Source organism: Leptosomus discolor, chromosome 1 (assembly GCF_034619465.1).
Source record: "Leptosomus discolor isolate bLepDis1 chromosome 1, bLepDis1.hap2, whole genome shotgun sequence".
Lineage (NCBI taxonomy): Eukaryota > Metazoa > Chordata > Aves > Leptosomiformes > Leptosomidae > Leptosomus > Leptosomus discolor.
The window spans coordinates 16239934-16263814 of NC_141391.1; the positions used below are offsets into that span (position 1 = coordinate 16239934).

Below are 23881 nucleotides of genomic sequence, written 5' to 3' on the forward strand. Positions count from 1 at the left end.
GACTGCAAGCAGGAGCAACGTAGCATGCCTCTGTAGCATCTTTTAGAAGTTCATCTTGTGGCGTTTTACAAAAGACTCATTTTGCGTGTGTTTGAGATGGGAAGACCTGAGGCTGTGAGAAGGTGTCAGGGCAAGCAGTGGTGGAGCCCGGCCTAGAGCCACAGCTGCAAGGCCAGAACCCTCCCTGAGGCCATGATGCTGCATCCAAACTGGCAGACAAAGCAACAGCAGGCACAGCCATCTTCACTGAGGATATGGTGAAATCATAAATATCATCACAACCCAGCAAGGGGAAAGTTCACCCTGGAAACGTGCAACCTAATGTGCTCCTAAATTACATGTTGAGTGGAAGGAGAAACTGAGGAGACTTGGGAGCTCAAAGATGGCCTGAGCAGACAGAGAACACATTAAAAGCTGTCCACCACCATATAGACCTGCCTAAGCAGGGTACTGTGGCAGGTGACACTTCACCCATAACACAGCCTTGGTGGTGCTTGAACCACCAGATTCAGCTCCCTTTATTACCACAGAGATATTGTAATAAGTTGGGAAAATCTGGGGGACTTTTGAAAAGAACATCAAAAACTCTGAGAGGATTGGATGGCCTGAATTTTTGGGAAAGATAAAAGCTAAATACGGACATCATTGCTTGTCTAAGCAACAAGCAAAGAAGTGTGAGAGCACTCTGCAAATATCTGAAGGAGACAGACACCCATGACAAAAAGAACAGACTTCTTTATCATAAATTAGGAAGGAATATAATTGCAGGCAATGACATGGCATTAAGAAAAGGAAAATTAAAACTCTCTTTCCAACAGTGATCTATTAGTGTATGGCTTAATCTCCTGTGAGGTATGCCCCTATGCTTGTTATATTTAAAAATGATATTAGATGAACAACCATTGAATTTACAATACAGAAAATTCTTGTCCTTAGAGAAAAATGGGCTGAATGACCTCACATGTTTATCAGATCAGATTTTACATTTGGCTGCATTACACATTACTGAACAAATAAAAGCCTACAACCCCCCTAAATTTAGACTCAGAAATCTTAAAACAATCACTGTTATGTGATCCAGGGCTGTAAGTGTTACAGCTGTTGCAACAAACAAGGCAAAGATTTATTCTGTAAGCAATTAAACACGCATTATACACAATGCATTGTTTTCCCTGGCTTGCCAAGAATGACAGAAACACATTGAATGGTGCTAAGGTTGAAACAGATTCTGCAACCCAAACTTGGGCTCGAACAGTACAAAAGCAAGATTGCGCTGCCAGGCTTTGTAAGATAGCGTTGACACGTGGTCAAATAAATAGTATTGGTGGAATACGAAACATGAAGTTGAGCCTAGGAACCCAGCTCTCCACAAGACTGTGAAGACATGCAATTCTTGTTTTGATTTAAAAGACAACTTGCAACCAGCACCTTCTGCGATGCGTTTTCACAAGTTCCTCTGTGCAGGTTGGAGGTCTAGCATGTTTCAATTCACCAGTTGCTTCCTCTGGAAGTCTGTCAGAAGAAAATTCTGAGAGGAGACCGCCTTCCTACTCTTCTCCAACACAGCTGGTACACATTAAAGTTCATCTGCACCTTCAGCTTCTGTGGAAAATCTACAGCAGAGTCTGCTCAACAGGAACAGGGCCTGGGAAGAACAGGCCATTTCCTCTTCCCTTGTGTCCATGGTGGTAGGAGGGACTAGCCTTGCCATATTGAAGCACCAGGAGTTAATTAACACCTCTTTGCAGCCTTGTAATACAACCTTAGTGCCTAATTGACCTTTCTACAGAATCAAACATGGCATCTCTGTTCTCCCTACGAATCTGTCATCTATAAATAGTTATGTAAAACACCCTCCAGATTTACCAAACCAAAATAAAAGATAAGTTCTTCATATATCATCATCATTTCATATGCAGTTCTTCAGCTGTTGCTAAAGTGGAATTAAAGGATAGAATATGGATTTACAGAGACAGCAGTATGTCCTCAAGTCAACAACCTAAAATAGTCTCACTTTTCAACCAAACAGCTAACACGATCGACAGGTTAATGAATTGTGTTAAAAAAGTTTGACAGCATAAACCCACCCCATGTTCATAATATTGATGTGTGGTTTAGGGTAAACTTAGTGAGAATAGTTGGATTTAACCATCCTCTTTAGTGTAGACATAGAGATGTTCACACATCGACCAGCAGCACTGAGGGGGTGCTTTTGGCATGCCCAGTTTGCTACTGTATTTTCCATGTCTTCTTCTGATGCCCTCCTAATGGTCAACTAACCTCTTAATGGTTAACAAGAGGGAAGGGACTCAAGCTGCACCAGGTCAGGTTTAGGCTAGACATTAAGAAACACTTTTTCACTGAAAGGGTAGTCAGGCATTGGAATAGGCTGCCCAGGGAGGTGGTTGAGTCACCATCCCTTAATGTGTTGAAAGGTCATTTAGATGTGGTGCTAGGGATGTACTTGGTAGAGTAGGGTTGATGGTTGGACTTGATGATCTCAAAGGTCCTTTCCAACCTGAATGATTCTATGGTTCTATGAACTCTAAGCAGACAAACTAGCTACAAGGTCTCTCCATGTCTTCTAAGAGCTGTATTAAGCCTGCTATTGGTCTGTCCGTATTGCAGTGTTGAAATACCATGTCCAAACTATTGATATTTTCTGTTTGGTTACAGAGACCTGTGAAGCAAAGTCAAGGAACAGGATGGCCTTTGCCTTCTCCCAGGTTTTGCTCATTATGGCACAAAAAAATTAACACTTTCATTTCATGCATAAAAATTTTCCGTGCTGGATCCATCCAAACTTTCTGCTGCCTATACATGTTTAATGTTAATTAAGAATCTTGATTTATGGATACCCTGAAAAAGTTGTCCAACATACATGGTAAGTAGCATTACTGATTTTAAGATTGGCAAGCTCTTAAAAAAGCCTGAAACAATAAATCCTTTTTAAAACAAACTGATTTGCCTAGAGTCAATTTAATACAAAAATATCTTGAATATCCTCCATCCATTTTTTAACCACCGCTCATTCACAAGACTTCCAGACTCTCAGGAAACATTTATTTATTTCTCTAATTATCAATAGTTACTTAGGATTTTTCCAAGTTTGGGTTGGGTTTCATTTCCTACTTGTCCAATAGCACAATTTTGCCACTGACCAGTAATTCATGAATTCTGACTCACTGGAAGTCTTCTTGTAGCATAGTCTGTATTTTTATTTAACAGAGATTTCTCAACCCTAACTGACATTTGAAGAACAGGGGAAATATCTTTCATATAAAATATTTTATTTATCCAGCTATGTTAGGACTAGAAACTGATTATAAACTGGGAAGCAGCATGGGCATGCAAGCTGAAGGGACAGAGAACTCATCATGAATCTTCACACATCCCCTCACTTAGCCAAGTACAGTGGCAAGATCATGGCCACTTGCTATGAGACTGGGGTTCCCTTCATTCATTTAATAAAAAAACAAAGTCACTCTTCTGCCAGTATTACATGCTTCTCAACATCTGCAACATTCCCGTAGCCCTTATCTGCTATTCTTACATGCTATGTAGTTCTTTGATCTCATTACTAAGTTGTGTGCTTCCTGGAATTTGCATCTTCCAATTTGCTTCTGCTGTATTTTGCAAGAAATCATATTGATTTGAATAAGGCTGTTGAACTTCTACAAAGAATAAACTATGGGGTTTTTTTTGTCTAACATGGCTAACCCTCTTCTGCTGCACATGATGGTCTTTTTCTGTTTTTGTATCTCTAACTTACCTTGGAAAAGTAGGAATTTGCTCCGCATCACTGATTTCCTCAGGAATTCTTAAAGCAGGTAAGTACTGTCGGCAGTAAACGCAGTCTTTCAAAATCTAAAGCTGTCCTAAATGAACAATGCCTCTAAGTCTTGTTAGAGTCAACTACTTGGGACAAGATGCTGGATTTGAAAATAACACACTTGTGTTTGTATAATCCTTCGACGATATAAAGTGCTATATTTTCTTGTTCTTGGCCACCACCATGAATTTGGAATTCTCAAAGAGTGCATAACACACTCCTGGATTAAAAATGTAGTGCTTTCAACAGGAATTGGATATCAACAAGATTGCTGTTATATTAAGACAGATCGATGACAATGTCCTGAAAAGGAGCCACACTTTAACTGAGCTGTCAACAAATCAGAGACGGAAGAGAACAAATGGCCAGTTCTCCACCATGCTGTTCAAACAACAAAACTGCCAGGCATACACACTTGCAGCTGCAAAAACATAGACACTAAGGTCTGTTTTCCTTTCTGATTAAAACCATTGTTTTATCAGTTGAAGCCTGACAGCTTCCAGGAGCTTCTGTGTGCTTACTGGGTCCTGCTGCTTCTGGTTTTGGTATCTCCCTTGCCAGAAGGTCTGCATTTCCCTGGCCATAACTTAATTTCTCACCATGTTCCCGCTGACTCTTTTCACTTTTGAAAGAGTCACTTTCCCCAAACCCAGCCTTACTAGTCCTCAGGTTCACAGTCAGACATTTTGCCAAAAGGGTCTGATGCAGTAAAATGGCCCTAACTTTGCCCTCCTTTCTACCTGATCCACACCTGCCCTCCATCCTCTCCTAGACCAAATCTTTCCTATTTCAGATCCATTGTCTGTTTAAAATCTCCAGTTCATCTGCCTCTTTTCCTTCCTAACCGTGTCGCCACAACTCCTCTGGTTTACAGAAATCCCCCCCTTCCTTTCATTTCTTTGTTAAAAATGTTACCTTAATTGACATTCACCCTTCTTCAGTCCAACTGAAACTGCTTTCATGTTACTGCAATGCACAAATGACACGTGGACATCTTCCTGATAAAGAGGAAAGACTGCTTCTTCCTCATCTTTCATGATGTATTTGCTAAGTTTGATATAGTCAGTCATACCCCCTCTATCCTTTGGTGTTTTTATTTTTCCTTTCAGCTTTCAAGGATCTTTGCTTGTTTGGGGCTTCTTCTGCTTCTCTGACCATTGCGTTTTGGCACTTCTGCTGCCTTCTCTCTCTCTGTGGACCTGCCTCTTCCACTGTGTGTGCTTGCCTTACCCACAATTACTCTTATCTCTGAACTTGGACTATACTTACTCTCCTCCCTTGTCTTTGCTGCTGCTGTTTCACTGCCATTCCTGGATGATCCTGTATCAGTCCTACCCTCTAGTACTTGTAACATCCTCTGACACCAAGCTGATAGGCGATTCCTCTTCTCCCTGAAACCTACTTTTGTTCACTACTCTCTTATCAGTGTCATCTCTGACTTACAAATGGCTTTAGAAATTAAGACACAAGACAGGGAGACTCCTAATGAAATCTGAAATTCAAAAAGTCACATAGTAGAAGGACTGGAACCAATTTTTCTGTCTGAGACAAAAGTAAACGTGGAAGGGGCATCAGACCTTCAGAAGACCTGCCAAGAGAAGGACTATGTTGGACCACAGTCTAGGGGAAACTGGGAGAAGATGCAGTCTGAGGCAACTGACTGTGAAGTGTTGGGCCAGGTCAGGTCATAGCTTTGGCTGCAGTCCCTAGGCTCCCTCTGACTCATACGCTTCATTCAGCTGGTGGGTCTCAGGGTTGAAAACGGGCAAGGTTTTCTACCTGAGGAGATGGGGCGACCAAGACCTAAGAGTTAGGCAGTAAAGGTTTGGGGTTTTGGAAGGTGTGATAGGACATTGGAGGGAGAAATAGCTCTTGGTTAGATGCAAATGTTGGAATGTATCTTTTAATTAGGAACTTTGGCTCCCCCTGGAGCAGCCAATGCTGCCTGGGAAACTGCTAGTCCAGATGTGCCTTCTCAACTGAAGTATGCAATCCCTTGTTGCTGAGCTATCTGACTCCCAGCCTTGCTTCTTTTGTATCATTCACTATCTTTTATTCTGCTCTGAGTCAGACACTGCTTGGCTTGTCTACCACACCACCTTTCCTTCTTCATCAAGCCCTGCTGAAGGACAGGTTAGGTCCTGTGAGATAAATCAAGCAAAGATTGAGGCTTGCTGGATTCTCAGGAACCATCATTAAATGGAAAGCACTCCTCCTCCCTATATAAAATTACCTGTTTCAAGGTGCACTGAGGCACAAACTCTCTTTTTAACATGTTGTCCTTTTTATTGCTGCTTTTTAAAACATTATAACACTTTCCAAAGTAAAAAAAAAAACAAAACATTGTGCATAGATAATCTCTTAAATCCTCTGCTTATGTAAAGTTGGGGAAGGAACGTTAGAAATTTTGAACAAGTTTTATCTAATTACAAAGGACTTAATTACTGCTATCCTGAAAGATGAGCCTCTGGCTGATAATTTTATGAGGATGGCACACGTTGAGCAAAACCACAGAAAATAGTTTCCTGCCAGAACTTAAGAAAACAGAAGTTTCAACTTATAGATTGTTATGAGTTTTGCACATGGGTTGTATTTATAAAAAATTTTTGCTGTCTAGCATAGACAGGCAATCAAAACTGAAATCAGAGAAAGAGCAGAAGAACAACTGATAAAGCTTCCACATGTAAGTTCTTGCTTCTTCACTGTGAGATCTATTTCATGTTCAACCACTTTATTAACCAAGACATTCCCCCCTGCCCCCATTCCTCTCCTTTTGTACCCCCAGCAATTTACTGGGATTCCTTCTGTGGATTATCTAAAAGCAGGGAAGGTATTCATACGCTATTATCATGCTTGTTGTCACATGAGATATATTATATGGGTGTTCAGGCTGAATATTTTGTCTTGGAGACAGAAATGAAATGCCTATTCTGTGAAAGAAGTGACAAGCTAAAACAGAAGCACAGCAGCAAAGACTCGTGCAGCTTCCGGGCTGGATTCAGCTCTGTGGCTGGTGATAAAGAATTTATCATCCTTTATGGTCTTTATGAATCTGTATTCACACTGGTGGCTGAATCTTTTTGTGATCATGTTAACTCTTACAAGGGAGTTTACTTATTGACATGTAAAAAAACCCCTGCAGCCTGGTCTGTACTACTTGTGCAAACAAATCTGGTAAAATACAGGGAGCCAGTCACATAATTCATTGACTGTCCATGAGTACAAGTATCAGGATCAGGTTCTTCTGCTCATTTTCATTTTCTGATTGTGCTTTGAATTTTTGGTCTTTTCTTGTGAGCTTAACAGGCAAGTATCAAAGAGTTTAAGTTTAGTATTTGAACTAACTTTGGTCAATATTTTTTGCATGGGAAAGTAATTAAATATTATTAGACTGACTGTGCGGTCTTACCTCACTTTGTGACCAATGCTCTTTTTTGATCATACAAGTAGTGACCTATAGCCCAGGTGTTTAGCAGAAAGGTACTTCTCTGTAAAATTCCATATGATAGATCAAAAATCAAAGTTCCCTCCCCCCCCCCATTCCATTAATTTCTTTATGGCTCCTTCATTCAAAAAAATATAATTTCAAACAAGCAAAAATTACTCATAATCTAACACATTGATACACATTTTGACATACAAGTTTATCCTGGGACAAATGTTCTCCTGTTTAGCACCACATGTCCACCACTGTTGGCTTACAATTCCTAAATAAGTAAAGGTTGTTCTTAATGCCATGTGATGTTTCCTAGTCATGAATTATATTATAAAGAAAAGAATGGAAAAAGCCCATATAGATGTGTATGTATGTAAAAAGATGTATATGTAAATATATTTTTTTAACCTTACATCTTTGTACATATGCATGTTTGGACATCATATACCTATACCTATACCTATACCTATACCTAATATTCCTAGCTTTTTTGTAGCCCTTTTTCCATCAATGATTTTAGTCAAAGTTCCAAAATATGCATGTCATTTAGGATTAATGAAACAATTAGTAAGGCAATAACAATGTCCTGCTATAAATATATTACAAATATGTGCCTTTTACAATAAACTTAATGTTTTTAATTAGCAAATGGAATCCAACATTTTCTAGTTGTCTCATTAAAATGAAATTAGATGCAGGGTTGGGAATTTTAATTCAAAACATTCACCTTTATTTTGGAACACATTTCTGAACAAGTTCTTAAATTATTTTAGTAAATGTCCATGTTAATGTACTTGTAAAACATGGCGTCCAATCTTGTTAACATTCCCTTCTAGAATGAGGACATTGGAATAATTTCACTTCAGAAGGAAAAAGGGGATTGTATAAAATTACTTCAATCAAGCAAAGATTATTTCCATGTGTAACAGTGTAACTTGATTTACATTCCTACAGCTCAAAATAATTGATGCAGTATTTTTAGTAATTATTGAATACTACGTGCTACACACAAGATCCCTCAGTTGAGATAACTGCACTGCAAGCTGCAGTGGAATGAAATTTTACATTTGTGGCAATGTGGAATATTGACATCACCTCCTTTAAGGTGTGCAACCCAGGGGCATTTTTCTTGACAGTGCCTACCTCCCCTCTAGTAACTGTGTGAGTAATCTAAGATTACTTATTTTCCTCTGTATCACAGATACAGTGTTTGTTGTGAAACTCTATGTGCTTAGAGCAAGAAATTATATAACGCATGTAAAAAAAGGCTGGAATACTTCAGTGCCTTCCATACTGCAAATTAATGTTTCTAATGCAACTCAATCAAGAAAAGCAAAAAACCAAGTGTTTGAAGAAATCAGCACTTTAAGTGACAATGGCAGGGAGGAATTTCAAACAAATTTGCAGCTAAGTGAGGCTCATGCCTAATAGCTGTCCAGGGCTTGCTCCAGACAATTTTTGCTCTAGGTCTGTGAAGCCTGAACGTAAAGATGATTTTTAAAGAGGTTCAAGGGAGACATTTCTCTTTGTGGATACCCAGGCTAAGCCAACAAACTGCACAGCAACTGGGGGCTTTGAACGTGAAGTGTCTGTAGACACCAGCCACCAGCTACACATACTTACCTACTTCTGCAGTGCCACAGGCAGCACAGAGTAGGAGTGACACTTTCCAGCCATGTTAGAACACTCTTATTCAACCTGGGATAAGCAGTGGGACATACTCAACTCACTAATAAGCTCCTGGAGTCAGGTCCACCCTGGAGCTCCCACTCCAGGGAGTCCTATGGCTTCATTGGGAAAAAGCAGATCAGGGACAGGCAACAGGCTGCTGCATGGTGGATCTGCCCCTTTCCTCCAAAACCACCTTCACTGCTCCCCCTCCAGCCTTCCTAGTTCCTCAGACCCACAGAGGGGAGGGCAGAGGCAGAGGTGGCAAGAGGCAGAGGAAGAAGGTGCAGGGAGCCAGACTTGGCAAGGACAAGTTGCTAAATGCTGGGTTTAGATGGTCAGATTATTGCACAGATCTGCTCCCTTGCCCATTGTCCATTATCTTATATTGGGACCGTTAATTACTCCCACACATCTGTATGTCTTTCAACCTTGTCTGTTAAAGATCCTCCTTGTATTTTTTTCAGTCAGAGTCACTTTGAATTCTAATCCCACCGTCCTGAGTGACTGAGCCCCTCCATCTTACACGGGTTGCTTACTTTGCATTACAAGGGCAAACACGATTTGCACGGATACAAGTCTCTAGAAAAATAATCCCTTTTTGTTTCTCTAAATGCTACTGAAATGTGAAGTTAATGCAAAAACACAAGTACATGAAGATAATGAAGTATGTTTCTGTTAAGTTCTGTGGTGCCTCTTTGCAGAGTGCTGAACTAAGTAAAAACTTGATCTGCACCAAATGAAGTGAACTTAACTGAATTCCTTGAAGATTCATAAATGAGAAGGCCAGAGAGCAAGGCTGCAAGGCTGTTTGGCTGCATGCATAACAGGGAGAAATTCACCCAGCCATTCTGGCATCATGCTCAGGAGATGCAGCTGATCAATAAACTCAAGTGAACTCTCCGAATGGCTTGCTTCAGTTTTCTCTGGAAACTTATCAGTCAGTTTGGTATACAAACAAACAACTGCCATGTAGATCCAAACTCCAAATATAAGAAAAAACAAGGGATTTACAAATTTATGTCATGTATCTTGTGCACCATTTTCCAAGAAATCCCCCAGAAGTAGCCCTGTCTTGGAGAAGGTTACAAAGGAAAGAAAAAAAACAATATAAAGGTCTTTCATTTCATCTGATACAAAATAGCATATGTTTTTGTATGCTTCATTAATGCTCCCTGGTTCACTGCCTAGAAATGCACAATGAGTTCAACCTTCAGGGGTCAGCAGTGCTCATCATATCTATGAATTGAGTCTAAGTGACTGCGGGGACTATCAAATAAGGGCTGACTTTGCTGAATATTAATCCTGCAGTTTTAGGTTGGATGGTTTGGAATCTGAAGACCACCCCCACCTCGCAAATGCCACTGATCACCTGTACAGTTCTCTTCTCAGAAATAAAAAAGTATTTCATTCAGAGGGTGCACTTGGAGAGTATTCTTCTAAATAGGTTTCCTAGACTGTAAAATTCTCCGTTTGCTCATAGTTTTGAAATTAGATAAATACAGTAGCTTTTTTGAGCTTTCTAGTGCAGAGAGTCCTGTGTTTTGAGTGATAACTTTCATTTTTGGAAAGCCTAATACTATCAGACTAGCTGTACGTGGTCTGGAATAAAGCTTGCTAAATGCAGCAGAGTTTTTGTGCCCGCACTGAAAAATGAGCAGTGTAAAGAGAGGCTGATTTACTGGCTCATTCTTATGCCCAGTTGTCTTTCATAGACTGTTCCGCCTAAATTTTACTTTTAGTAGATTGCCTTCAAATTAGAGTAAATTAGAGCTCAGGATTTACTCAGTGTAATGCCTTATCCCACTACAAGCCTAAGAATTTAAATGCAAGGGAGCACGATCTTCATAGCTTTGGAGTTGTCTTGGCAATGTGCTGTTTATGGACTATTTTAGCACACATAGGCATACATGCATGCAAAGCTGAGAGGTTGAAGTTAAGTAACTCAAACAGATGATCTCTCTTGTTATAGCATTAACATTATTGCTATTCCAGGCTTTCTTATTCTTGTTAAATAACGGTGGATTGGACAAAAAGCAAATAAGTGTGATGGATATGAAAATATAATGATGACAGCATAATAAATTAATGCTTACCATTTCCTGAGTGTTTGCAAAATCTGCCTCTTTTGAGCTACACTGCACCAAAAGCATTATAATATTAATCAGGACAATACAAAGGAATACATATTTGTCTCAGAATGTACTTAGAGCAATGAACATTCCTGCTCCCTAAAGACAAAACAAAAATAAAAAAAGAGAAGGTTTTCATCTCATTGAAACAGTACATGATACACTGCTAATGCCACTGCACATACAAAGAGGCATGTTTATACGTGGTTAAAAATACAGCCTGAGCCTTAGCCTTGTCTTGCATGTAGAATTTTATTGCACGTAAACTACTCTGCATCTAACTTGGAATCACAGCCATAACCCCTCAAGGTATTTTTATTTGACCTCAAATGAACATAAAAAAGAAGTTCATAGAGCAGCCATTTCTTCGCTATTTCTGCAGCATCTGTCAAGGCACTAGCAGTGCAACCTCAGTGTAGAAAGTGTCAGTGCTTCTGAAACATGTTATTAGTGTAAATCTTGGCCTGGACTTGACTTTATTTTATATTTAATGACAGGATGTAAAAAATACTTTGATCTGTATTGATGTAGTTGCTGGAATGAAAATACTTTCTGTCAATTAGTGTTTTGATCCAATGCAGTTAGCTACACCATCCAGTCTTCCAAGCACTGATGCTTTTACACTACAATCTGTCTCTCACCCACGACACAGCTAGGTGACTTACCACAAGGGAGTAACAAATCTTGAATCCAGGTTTAGCCACAAAGTAGTCATCAGATTTGAAGGTTATCTTTATCTGATTTGTTCTTGATGTTATTCTTGGAGGTACTTCCTTATGTCCACACCACCGTCCTCGTATAACTGTGCTGGTCTCTGATATATCTTCCACTTCCACAAAGTCATACCTGGGAACCAGTTTGAAGGATTAGTTTTTGCTAACTCTGGTTAAACAAGATGGTTGCAAATAGACAGGAGCACAGCTGCAGACACAAAGACAACTGTTTCCCATTCTCCATTGCAAAACATCAGACTAAATATTACAAAGGTGGACATGCTCCTGTAGTACAAAATACACTAAGATGCAAGCTACTGCCCAAGTGCTCAAACGGCTGATTTTTGGGCTCCTGGAACATGATAGACAGTATTTTCTACCATGTTAAAATATCGGTGAGAGGCACTTGCATGTGCTCAGGACACAGTAAGCATACGCATTGTGTTTCATGTGGTGGATAAATAATTTAGAGACCTGATAAAATATTATTTAAGGCAGGCTGCCCAAGCTGAGCAGCTGCATGCACTTTCTGGTGGTCCCCCAGCTCCCTGCAGCAGCAGCCACTGGCTCCCACCTGCTGTGCCTGTTGGAGGGCTGGAGCTGGGCTGCCGCCATGCCAGGAGTGAAGGGAGATGCTGGAGGGATACAGGGCAGTGCATGCTGCTGAAAGGTGCTTTTTAGGACCTTCTTTGTATGTGGCACGATGCTTCTGCTAGATGGTTTGGAAAGACTCATTTTAAGTTTTCAAGCAGAAAAGGGCAGGCCGGGACTCTGGGTGCTGCGACAGGGACTCCTCCGCTCTTCGTGTGGGTGCTGTCACCAGGGGAAAAACAACAGTGTGTCTTGCGCTGTGAGAGGTCACACCTTGGCCATGCACCATGCCACAGTCGTGCCCTGAGCCCAAAGTGGGCTCTGCCAGGAGCAGCAGATACTAAATCCCAGGGATGAGAGGACACAGTGACGGCACTCACTGCCACAGCCTGTGTATTCATAGAATCATTAGGTTGGAATTGACCTCTGAGATCATCAAATCCAACCATTGGCCTAATACCACCAAGCCCACTAAACCATGTCCCGAAGTGCCACATCTACATGTATTTTGAACACCTCCAGGGACGGTGACTCCACCACTTCCCTAGGCAGCCGCTTCCAATGCTTGACCACTCTTTCAGTAAAGAAATTTTTCCTAATGTCCAATCTAAACCTCCCCTGGCACAACTTGAGGCCATTTCCTCTTGTCCTACAACTTGTTACTTGGGAGAAGAGACCAACCCCTGTGGGAGCGTGGCTTGCTGAAAACAGGCATGGAATGCTAGAGGGCCTGCACAAGGAAAACTCTGTTGAGCAGTTTGTCTAAACTAACATAGTAGGCCTCAAGGACGCTTCAACCTTGAGGGACAGAATAGAAGAATCAGGAGCTAACATCCGTATGAGGCGGAACATATTAGAATTAACAGTAAAGTGATAGGTAGAAGCAGATGACTGATGTATCTATAGCACAATTGGAGTTTATGAAAATTGCAAGTCATGATGACTTTGGAAAATTATGCTATATAAGAAAGTGCATCTGCACAATAAAATGAGCTTCCTGATATAACTCATATTGAGTCTTTTTGTGGATTCTCCAAACTCCCGTCTCCGCAAACCCCCACCTCACTACGCCCTCCTTTCAGGCAGTTGTAGAGAGCGATCAGGTCTCCCCTCAGCCTCCTCTTCTCCAGACTAAACAACCCCAGTTCTCTCAGCCCCTCCTCATCAGACCTGTTCTCCAGACCCTTCACCAGCTTTGTTGCCCTTCTCTGGACACCCTCCAGCACCTCAATGTCTTTCTTGTAGTGAGGGGCCCAAAACTGCACACAGGATTCGAGGTGCAGCCTCACCAGTGTCAAGTACAGGGGGACAATCACTTCCCTACTCCTGCTGGCCATGCTATCGCTCGCTTGGGTCATTTATTGAGCTCATTTATTGAGCTGGAGAATAAGGAAGGCAGAGAATAAAGTTCTGATCTCACTATGTCTATGAGAAAAAGTCCCTCAATATCTGTGGAGCCAGAATTAAGTCCCACACACTGCAGCTGGCGAGGGACTGGTGATGACAAGAGGGGCAGGTTGAGCATAGGCAACAAGAAATGGGGAGAGCTCCCATCCTCACGGTACAGTTAAGCCTCAAAAATTTGGAGGTCTTTACCAAGAAAGGTTTTTATTATCAAAGTATGTCCTTCCTCCAAAGAGGGAGTTTAAGACTGTTAACTGATTCTTACTAGCAATGTGCTCCTCCCCACCCCTCAGTCTGTGGGCCAAGTGCCCACCTCCCTGCCCAGTTGTGGGAGCTGAATAGGTCTGTAAATAACAGACCTGCTTTTCTGTTTCTGCTGAAAGCCCATGTGAAAAAAAAACACAAGTACTATGTGGCTTGAGAATATCAGCACTGCTGCTTTTATATTCACCAACCCCAAATTGCATGGAACAGAAAATAACACATTTGCCATAACCAGATCACTTAAATCTGCCCAAACTCTGCTGAAACATACATTTTTTTGTAATGTGACAAAATTTAGCTCCAGACAGAGGTAAAGTTTTCTCAGGCTCTCTCCACCGTCCTCTGCTCACAGTCCCCCATGGTGATGGACATGGTACCCAGGCAGACCTCCATGCTGCCCACGCAAGCCTCCACCACTGCCTCCTGGGCAGAACGACAGCCAGGGAATGCTTATTGTAACACAAGGGCTTGCAAAGTTTTCAGCATAAGATAACCTTATAGGCTTTGGTGCAAATTGTCCTGACTAGCCTCCCCACTTTTTGAAGTCGGGAGACAGACTAGCTTCTAGCAAAAATGGGGCAAATCCGTGGGCTTTCAGGGATTATTTCTCAACAGCAGAGGCTTTGCTGCAACCATCATGGAAATAGGTGCAATCTCACTTGTTTCTGTGCAACGAAGGAGCCTCAGAGCTGGGTAATTTAATTGCTTTTCAGAACCATCTCTTACCAAGTGCCTGTGGAAATGCTAACAGCACTTCTAGAAACTTCTGTAAAACCTTGAATATTTCCCCTTCTTCTGAAACAGCTCTGCTAAAGTATATCTTTTCATTCCTCAGCCTGAATGAATTTCAATCAGTTCAGTCTTAATAGTATGCAAATTATAATAATTAGCATTAATGAAAAATTGAAAGAAAACACTAGGAAGTTTCTGGAAAAAAAGCATAGGGTCAAAAGCAAGTAAAAAAGAAGGTAAGGTGCAGAGGTCCTGAATTACTTGTCCAATACGCACAGCATTCAAGCACATGCTCAGCTTTCAGCATTCATTTCAATTAAAACATGCCTGGCTGTCTCTCTAAAGCAGCACTGAAGGGATTGTCACTGACTGAAGTTGCAGAAAGGACTAGTTTTGAAAAACATATTGAGCATTAGCAAAAAATCTAACTATGCACACAGGACTTAACAGGCTTAAACCCATCATGAGCTGTCTGCCCAAGAAACTGCTCACTCTGGAAGTGATACTACACAAATAAAGGTCTTCCAGGAACGCCAGGGAAAGCTTTATTGCAGAAAAGAATGTGATGATATTTCTCCAGCTTCTATAGACATTATGGATGATGGAAGGACTTTGCTTCTCTCTGCATCCTAAATTAGCTGCTCTGGAAAAAGCAGGCGGACTGTCTTCCAAGATGGTCCCCAAAACCATTATGCCAGTAACAGCTTGACTTCCCCTCACCGTGTCACCACCTTTAATGGCTCTTGAAAGAGAATACTTCATCTTTTTTTCCATAGTAAATTAGCCCTCTGTTTCAAAGTTGCAATGCTTTAAGGTCAGCCACAGTTTATCCACTATGTAAATATTAACAGGCCGCTTCTGTATGCATTAGGCTCTCAATCTGGGAAAGCGTTTGCGGTGCTAGGAGGTAACTGTCGTTACTGACTCTGCTGCTGATCTTGGACCAACAGAACCAGAGCAGCAGCTGCCAAGACCATCAAGGCGCAGTAAAGGAGAGCCAGTTTCAGGCTGCATTCTTTTATTACCAAATGGAAAGCAAACCTGCAGAAATGGATCTCTCTATCGGCAACGTAGAAAATTAACAAAGCAAAACAAGAAAAAAAAAATCCACCTTGTAAAAGCAGCAAAGCTGCCAAACCCTATAAATGCAAATTAATTGACAAAGAAGATAAGATAAGCAGAAGCTGGGTGTGCAGAAATCCTAACAACCCAGTTCTCTGCATAGATAAGGCATAAGTAACAACATGATCAGGCAGAGGCTTGAGCATTTTACGTAAGTAGCAACACAGCAATCTGCCTTTTGGAGCACACAGGAACCCTGAGCCTGCTCTCTCCCGCAGAACAGATTGCTGAATAAAAGAAATATAAACAAAAAACTCCATGGATTTATGCTGTTTTAGTGAATGTTGGCAAGATTCACTCTGTGCTCTACTAATGCAAAGCAATTTATCTACCCGGGTTAATCAGCCAGATCAACTGAGCTTACGGTCACTTTTGCTTAAAAGGGGAAATCAAAGCAACCGGGATACAGTAGAGTATACTTTATTAGATATATCAGTATGCACAGTACACTGATGTTTGTGGATTTTAAAGGTTTCAAAAGAAATCGTACCAGTAAGAAGTAACAATAAAGACAAACAAATAATTTGAAGAAATAGTTATATTTTTCAATGCATTTTTACCTATCCCTCACACCCGAATATAAACACATACCTACTCACTCACACCTCCCAGAGCCTTCCATCTACTAAAAAGACGGGTTTTGCCTGTCTGAAACATGACAGAGGTGATAGAGGACAAAATCCTATTAAAGTAGTACCTGAGTTGTTAGGTACCTGGATTTGAGCGTACAAGTGCCTTCTGCTTAAAATGTTATAGAAGGACTAAAACTTGCCAAAAAACTGCATCAAGTCTAGGACAGATCAGTTTATTTATAAACTCAAAGACCAACTGGAGTTCAAAGGGACCCTTGGAGGTCTGTCCTCCAAGCAGCTCCATCCTAGACCCAGCCAGAGGTACTCCAGTTTTGGTTTGCAGTCTCATGCCAGTGGCCATGTCCTTAAGCTCAAAGGTGGTTTTAAGGAGCCCTTTGGAAACTTCCATTTGCCACTCACCTGCAGATATCATTTTCAGGTTCCTCCAGTCCAAACTGATTATCAAAAGCCAGCTGGATCCTGGTGCTCTCCGGGGAGTGGAGCCGCCATGTCAGCAGGAGGTTCCTGGGGTAACTGCTGGGGAAGCGAGGACTGTGGATGCAGCCATTCCCTGCCACGCTGATGGTCTCTTCTTTTCGGTACAAGTCTGTGAGGTGATTGCTCTCTGTTAGTAGTCACAACTTGTAGAAATTAGTATGTTGTTCCAGTTACAGGAAGGCAAAAAACACAACAGTTTATAACAGCACAAATTATTTGCATTTAAAATCTATAAAAAGTTTAGTCTAGGAGCAGTTATTAATAGGAAGTACAGTGTATTGTCCCTTAATTCAACTCCCTATAAACAATAAGTACAACAGTACTCAACTATATAAACTCTTTATTTTATGATAAATATATCATTATTTTTACATTGATATTGATTATATACTTTCATTCTCACCATTTTGGTTTTAAAACAGAATTTAAACTTTAATAAAAGCTGCAAGCTTGTGAACAATGAAGCAAGACAAAGTAAAGTAAAAAAGTAAACAGCCCTGCCTCCCAAATTTGGTGCTCTGGGGACAGATGCCCCCTGAGCAAAAGCAGCAAGAAAAGGCTGCAGGCAAGTGCGTGCAAGCAAATCTAAGTTTGTTTATTGTCCTTAAGTATTTCCTCCCAGAAGCATATGTTAGGTCACATTTTGATTTTATTTATATGGTGTGAATCATTTGCTGTCAATGGATCACTAACATAAATAGCTACTCCATGCTTACATCAATGTAACTGAAGTCAGAAACTGTCCCACTAACCATCTCGTTGAGTAACTTCAAGACAAATAGTCAAGTCTTTACTTAATAAAAATTCCACAATTTCTGCCTCAGCAAATACTCAATTGTTCCTAAAATTTACTTATACTGAGGTAAAGCCTCAGCTGCTGTAAATCCCTGGCTTCAAGGATAACAGGAACTGTGGCAAGACCCAGCTCTGTAAAAGTCGAAATGTCTTCTTAGTTGCACCATGCACTTGCATTGCTCAGCTGTTACCGATACTGGAATTTGGCTCCCCGTATCAAAGAACTGCAAGCAACTACTTTTTTGTGCATAGACAACTTGGTGAAATGTCAAGGATCAGAAGGCTCCAAGGTAACATGCAGACCACAGCAGGGTTCAGTTCCCAGTTAAGACACTCAGACCTGAGCCTCCACCCATGAGACAGCTATCTGTGTTCCCCATGTGGTGTGGGGGTATCTAGGGCTCAGTCCAGTTACACAGAGAGATTTCTAACACCATTTAAGACCTCGTACGGTTTCCTGCCTGGCCTCCATGAGGACAGGGAGGTCCAGCAGCACATCCAGCAGCCCCCAGCAGAAGTCCTGTGGAAGATGTGCTGTCTCATGGAGCCACCTCTGTGTGGGCAAGCTGAGCCCCTTCTCAACACAGTCGATGGGAGCTACACCTGGGCAGGTCCCGAGTCAGCCACCCAACTGCACTGACCAAATTTCTACTTACTACAGGAACCTGCACACCCGCTTTCATGAAAACAGCTGAACTTGGTGTCCTAACCTTAAACTATTAACATCGCCCCCAGTACTCTGCTGATCAACCTCCAGTTCCACTACAAGCAACAGAAATATAAAACTAGTGCCTTCTCCTGAATTTGACTACTGAGGAAGAGGAAATGGGGGGAAAAATTCTCCCACTCTATGAACGTTGGAAATAAATACAAAACCAAAGTACGCAACCAGCCACAGCCATCTGTCACACAGAGTAATCAAAGTTTTCTCTCCTAAAATAAAATCTAATGTTTGACTGAAGCTTTCTAAGCTCTTTATACGAAAGAAATATATATTCATTTCATAAATGCTCACAGAAAACAGGAACCTGGAGAAATGGTACAAACTTCATGGTAAGTATATCTATTTTTCAGGTTGCTTTTCCCTGGTTCCTGACTGTAAATAACTCTCTGTAAGCAAAGAGTGGTTGTGTGTCAACAGTCCCTTGTACCCTTGTGACAGGGTAATAGTTCTACTTCCAAACAACCTGAAACTTAGAAGACAGAAGTCTGGGTGTCCTGTAAAAACTATCTCCAAAGATCTCTTTGTGACATCTTTCTAAGATGCTTTAATTCAAGATGAAATGTTCTCATACCCTGAGCCATGGTTTCTAAGCAAATACAGCCCTGGCTTCATAGCTCACAAAAAGTGCAGAAATAGCCAGTTTCTTTTTTCTTTTTTTTTTTTTTTTTTCTGTTTTGACCAAACAATGTGCATTGGAAAAGTGACAATTCAGTGAAAATAAAGACCACCCACCTATCAGTTTTGCTGCAATTTTCATCAAGTCTGTTTTCTATTTTATTCTATTTTTATGTGTGTTTTTTTTTTTTTTCCTGGGGGGCGGGTGGAAGACACCTCTGCTTTTTTACCCTTAATCTGGAATGAAACAAAATGTCCAGCCAACACTACTGAGTTCCTACTGCTGAGGACCTTTGGACTCTGAAAACACCCAGTACAACCAAGAGGACAAGGTATTTCACAGGACTACGTTCAAAAATGTCCAAGACGAGATAAAAATAAAAGTATTTTGATGAAAGCAAATTCTGCACTTTTGAATGAAACAACCATCCTTAAGTCAGAAGAAAAGCTACTGCAGTAAAACATGGCAGAACTCATCCTATACGTGAGAGTACTTTGCTCTTCTTTGTTGGACAGCAAACTCTTGTCATTTTCCCACTATCAGCATGCATTTCACTGTGTGGTTCAATGCGGTTCATGCTTCTGAGTGAAAGGTTCCCTTTTCCCAGCCAGTCCTAGCACAGGCTTTACTCTGGTGTTGTCAGCTAGTGAGATTAGAGTGCTCAGGACAGCATCTTTCAAATGTGCTCATTTTTTATACCCCCAAACAAAAAAAAAATCTGTGCACTTTTCTCATCACACCAGCTGAGAAAGTATGTTACCAATGTTCTTGTACCCCAAGAAGATAGGGTCTGTCATGGCTTTTCATTTAACTCCCACAGACTGGGGTGCTCTGCTTGCAAGTCAATCACAGCTGACCAAGATCAGTGCTGAAATGTAATGGCTGGTATAACTCTGCAGTATCCAAGTTGAAAAGCTAAATGAAGAAGTAAAGCCACACATGTTAAAAAGCTTAAAAATCAAAGCACAGTGACTCATTATTTCTATCACAGTACATGCAGTAAATATAAGGCATTATAGAGGCTGGAGAGAAGAATGGGAAGACAATGCTGAGTATAGTGAAACAGAGGATATAAAAATATTACAGTGAGAAGATATGCGAAGATATGCCCTTTCCACAAGGGAAGAAAGTATGTTTGATGAGAATGACCACAAATACTGTTTCTGTAACTCACATGGGATGAAACAGAAAGCCACTCAGAGACTTCACCTGACACTCGATGAGACTCTCCATGAGCTCTGAAACAGCTTAATTCCCTCTTACCTGTCTCCCCACATGCTAAATTACCACCTGAATCAGAGTAGTCAGGACTGGAACCAAAAGCACCGAAGTTTTCTAAGGGGATTGTCAGTGGGATTTTGCAGAGTTAACTGTTTTAGATAGACACAGGAACACAGTCAGCCCAAACTTGGTCTCTGGAGGTTGGCCCCTCAGGAATCATCAACCAACTGGGAAACAGCTTAAGGAGATGCAAACAGCTCCTGTACTTCTTGTAGTAACTGAGATGTGAGACTAAAATGACAAGACCTCTCCAAGCAGACAAGTATCGTTCTCATAAGATACACTGGGGGAACTTGTGGAAACCAGACACTAGCCATGGGGAACATCAGGAAAAAAATCACACTCGAGAAAAGATGTAGGCAAAGGAAAAGGCAGTGCCTCTCTGAAGGCACTGATCTGCCCTGTGTTGCAGTGCAATACAATGCAGTATTATACAGTGTCCTGAACATCACATACTAACTGTATTCTATAATGTTTTATGGGACTAAATAAAAGAAAGATGACAGCGGGTAATACACTGCCTGTCACATTTACTAAAAAGCATATAAGATCATTTCACAATGAATAAAAGTAGGTGTTAAGTCATAAGGCAAAAAGGCCATTTAAGGAATACACAGAAGGGGAATATTCTAGATGGCAGGAGCTACAAAGACGTCCTTGCACTGGGGGAGGGAAACAATCTTATAAGGAAGATGAGTGGGAAGGAAGCTGGGAGACATCCTTTTCAGTGAGGCAATTCCCTGCAGAGAGTCTCAACTGACTGGGAAGCAGCTTGCTGTATATTTTATTTATCTGAACTAATCTCTCCTTTCTTTTCCTCTTAATTCTTTCCCAACCACTGATTTTAAACATAATGGTACACATGATAGTCCAGCTGTCCAAGTTAGAGGAGCTCCCATTTAAGTGCTCAAAGCAGCTGCATTTTCAGAAGTGCTTGCCTTCCTCCCCCTGCATGGATGGCAGCTGGGTGTCAAACTGGGAACCTGGAACTTCAGCTCAATATTCAGAAAATCGTGCTTGTCTCAAGACTTTTCCCACTGTGAGTGCCCAGCATATTCAATGTTTCTCCTTCCCAGATAGGGTATGTTCTCCTAATGCTATGCTGCATGAGCAGCAAAATTCAGAAATACAAATTTCACCCTGCATTTGCTCTGGATGCCTGTGTTTCCTTGAAAGCTTTAGCAATGTATCAATACATTCTTGTTAAACCTACTCCCAGCCATGACATACCTACTACAGAAGGAAGTTGACTTTTATTATCACCATTCAACAGACAATGAATTCCTTCACTACAATAAAAAAAAAAAGAAAAGAAAAGAAAAAAAAAAAACCCACCAAACAACAAAAGGCAATTAGTTCTTGTGAATAGCTAATCTGACATCTGTTCTTGGATATCCATTGAGAAAGGAGAGTCCATAAGCATCAATTCCTTCAGAAAGAAGAGGAATTCAGAGAATGACTTTGTCTAAGGACCTAACAGTGGAATATTTAGCTCCATTTTTCTAAGTTTTCCAGAATTTTAGCCTCACTTCCTAAGGTACTCTCTGGTTTATGAGTTTTCTTCTGTCTTTCTGCCCCTAAAGATACCATATTCTGACATGTTTTATGACAAGAAATATATCCTTTTAAATCCTATGGAGTGCAATCCTATGGAGCATAACCAGATGAGCTCATCCTCTGCTATAACTGAGGAGAGAGTTGCTGGAAATCATGTGAAGTTCATTTTATACTCATGAAACTATTTGTTATTTCAGGAAAGGATCTTGGGAGTTTGCACGGGGGAGTTTTCCAGATATAACCCTCCTCCTCCATGACTGCTCTCATTGAAACAAATACAGCAGTCCATGGTTTGCCCCCAGTTTTCAAACAAATGAGATAACCTTTAGGGAGACTAATAGCTCTTCAGTTCCTTCAACTGAAAATTAGCCTGATCTAATAGCTGAATCTGCAAAGTGAAAAGCAAAGAACAGTAAAACATATTTGAATCCAGGCCACAAATCAGTTCATCTTGGGGAAAGGCATGCCAAGCAAGCTGTAGTTATGGCAGCCAGTTCAGATATTCATTGTTGTTTTTTTTTTTTTATTCCCCCACCCTCCTCCAATAAGGAAAAGCTTTATTTATTTATCCATAAGGTTGTGTGTAAATCAGGAAAAGATGGCAGGAGTTCATGGTTGAAATAGTGTATCCCATAGCTGGTTGGGAAGATATAAAGCTGTAAGGTCATTTACTTTGTTAAAAATGATTTATTTTTAACGAATATAAACAATAAAATGAATCCTAGTCAGTGAACACAACTCACATTTCTGCTGTCTAACGAAGAAATTAATACTATATGGTAGTACCTGTCTTAGACATCTCTGTCCTTTTAAAGACAGACACCTAACACACCTAGGTCACAATTCACCATCAGCCCTCCAGGAAGACAGACCAAGGGAAGGAAAGGGTTGGGATTACTCTTAATGAAACAGGAATAGCACAACCCTCGCCAGGCTAAAAATTGTTAATCGTCTCTTACGGAGGCACTAAGCTGAGAAAATAGTCATTCTATTGGTATATGGTATATGGTATATGGTATAAGATGCATATGTAAGAGTGCATTGGGCCAGTGGATCCTGTCCAAAGCATTACTTCAGGTTGCTTTCAGCTTTATACAACTTCCATAGTCCTGTTTATTTCAAGGAGACTACAAACTAACTTAAGCTCATACTTGAGTGTGCTGGATCAAGACCCCAATAAGAGAGCAGCATTTTAACACCACCCTATGTGTCACTTCTCCCCTAGCAACTGAGCAATTAAGTGGACCGAAACCCCACTGGAGTTGATGAAAGACTCTCAGTTTGGTTGGCTTGCTACTGAACTTCAAAGAAGCAGCTCCAGGTACCTGCTCCTTCTCTTATCAACAGGCCCTTTCTTTTTATCAGGAGCATGAAAGATACTCCAGGCATCACCAGAGTTCAAATCCAAAGCATGACCCGTTCTGTCTCTGAGGCGTATCAAAAGATACTGTGTGCATGTTCAGCCAAATTCAAACCTCACGTGCACTCACACAGCTCCCTCTGAGTCCCTGAGCTGTGTGGAGATCTTTGCTAGAAGAATATGCCTTGTATCTATATAAGATATATCAAAGCAATGAAAAATTGAGCTTCAGTTGAAAGAATCAAAATTAGCCAGTGCAGAATATCAGTACAGAATACATCAGAGAATGAAAAAACCCCAGCCCCAGCTCAATTCAGAGCCATCACCCACTTCATAACAGAATGGTTAGTAGTCTGCCCGTGCTTCTGTGCAGAGCTACCCAAATCTCGGCATTACATAGTCAATCTGTGGTTGAACAGGACCTCAGCAAAGATCACTCATGAGAATATTAAGTGGGCAATTGACAAGGACGTCCAGCCAGAAACAGCCTGTTACAATGCTTCTCACTATAAGAAGTATTATTTTATTTGCATTTAATAATATTATTTGTACTGTGGAATGGTCACCATCATAACTGCATTTTG

The 23881-nt window shown here is 40.9% G+C and overlaps 1 protein-coding gene across 2 annotated transcripts in view; it reads right to left on the reverse strand.

Moving 5' to 3' along the window:
• Nucleotides 1-23881, reverse strand: part of PDGFD (platelet derived growth factor D) — a 143372-nt gene that overhangs the window by 42881 nt on the left and 76610 nt on the right. The window contains exons 2-4 of one of the 2 annotated variants that reach the window (XM_086481763.1): nucleotides 16887-17091; nucleotides 11734-11914; nucleotides 11033-11074 (exon numbers count right to left, since the gene is read on the reverse strand). In XM_086481763.1, coding sequence (XP_086337889.1) covers nucleotides 11033-11074; nucleotides 11734-11914; nucleotides 16887-17091 — 428 coding nt within the window. The remainder of the gene's footprint in view (nucleotides 1-11032; nucleotides 11075-11733; nucleotides 11915-16886; nucleotides 17092-23881) is intronic. The other variant, XM_086481764.1, reaches the window with a different exon arrangement.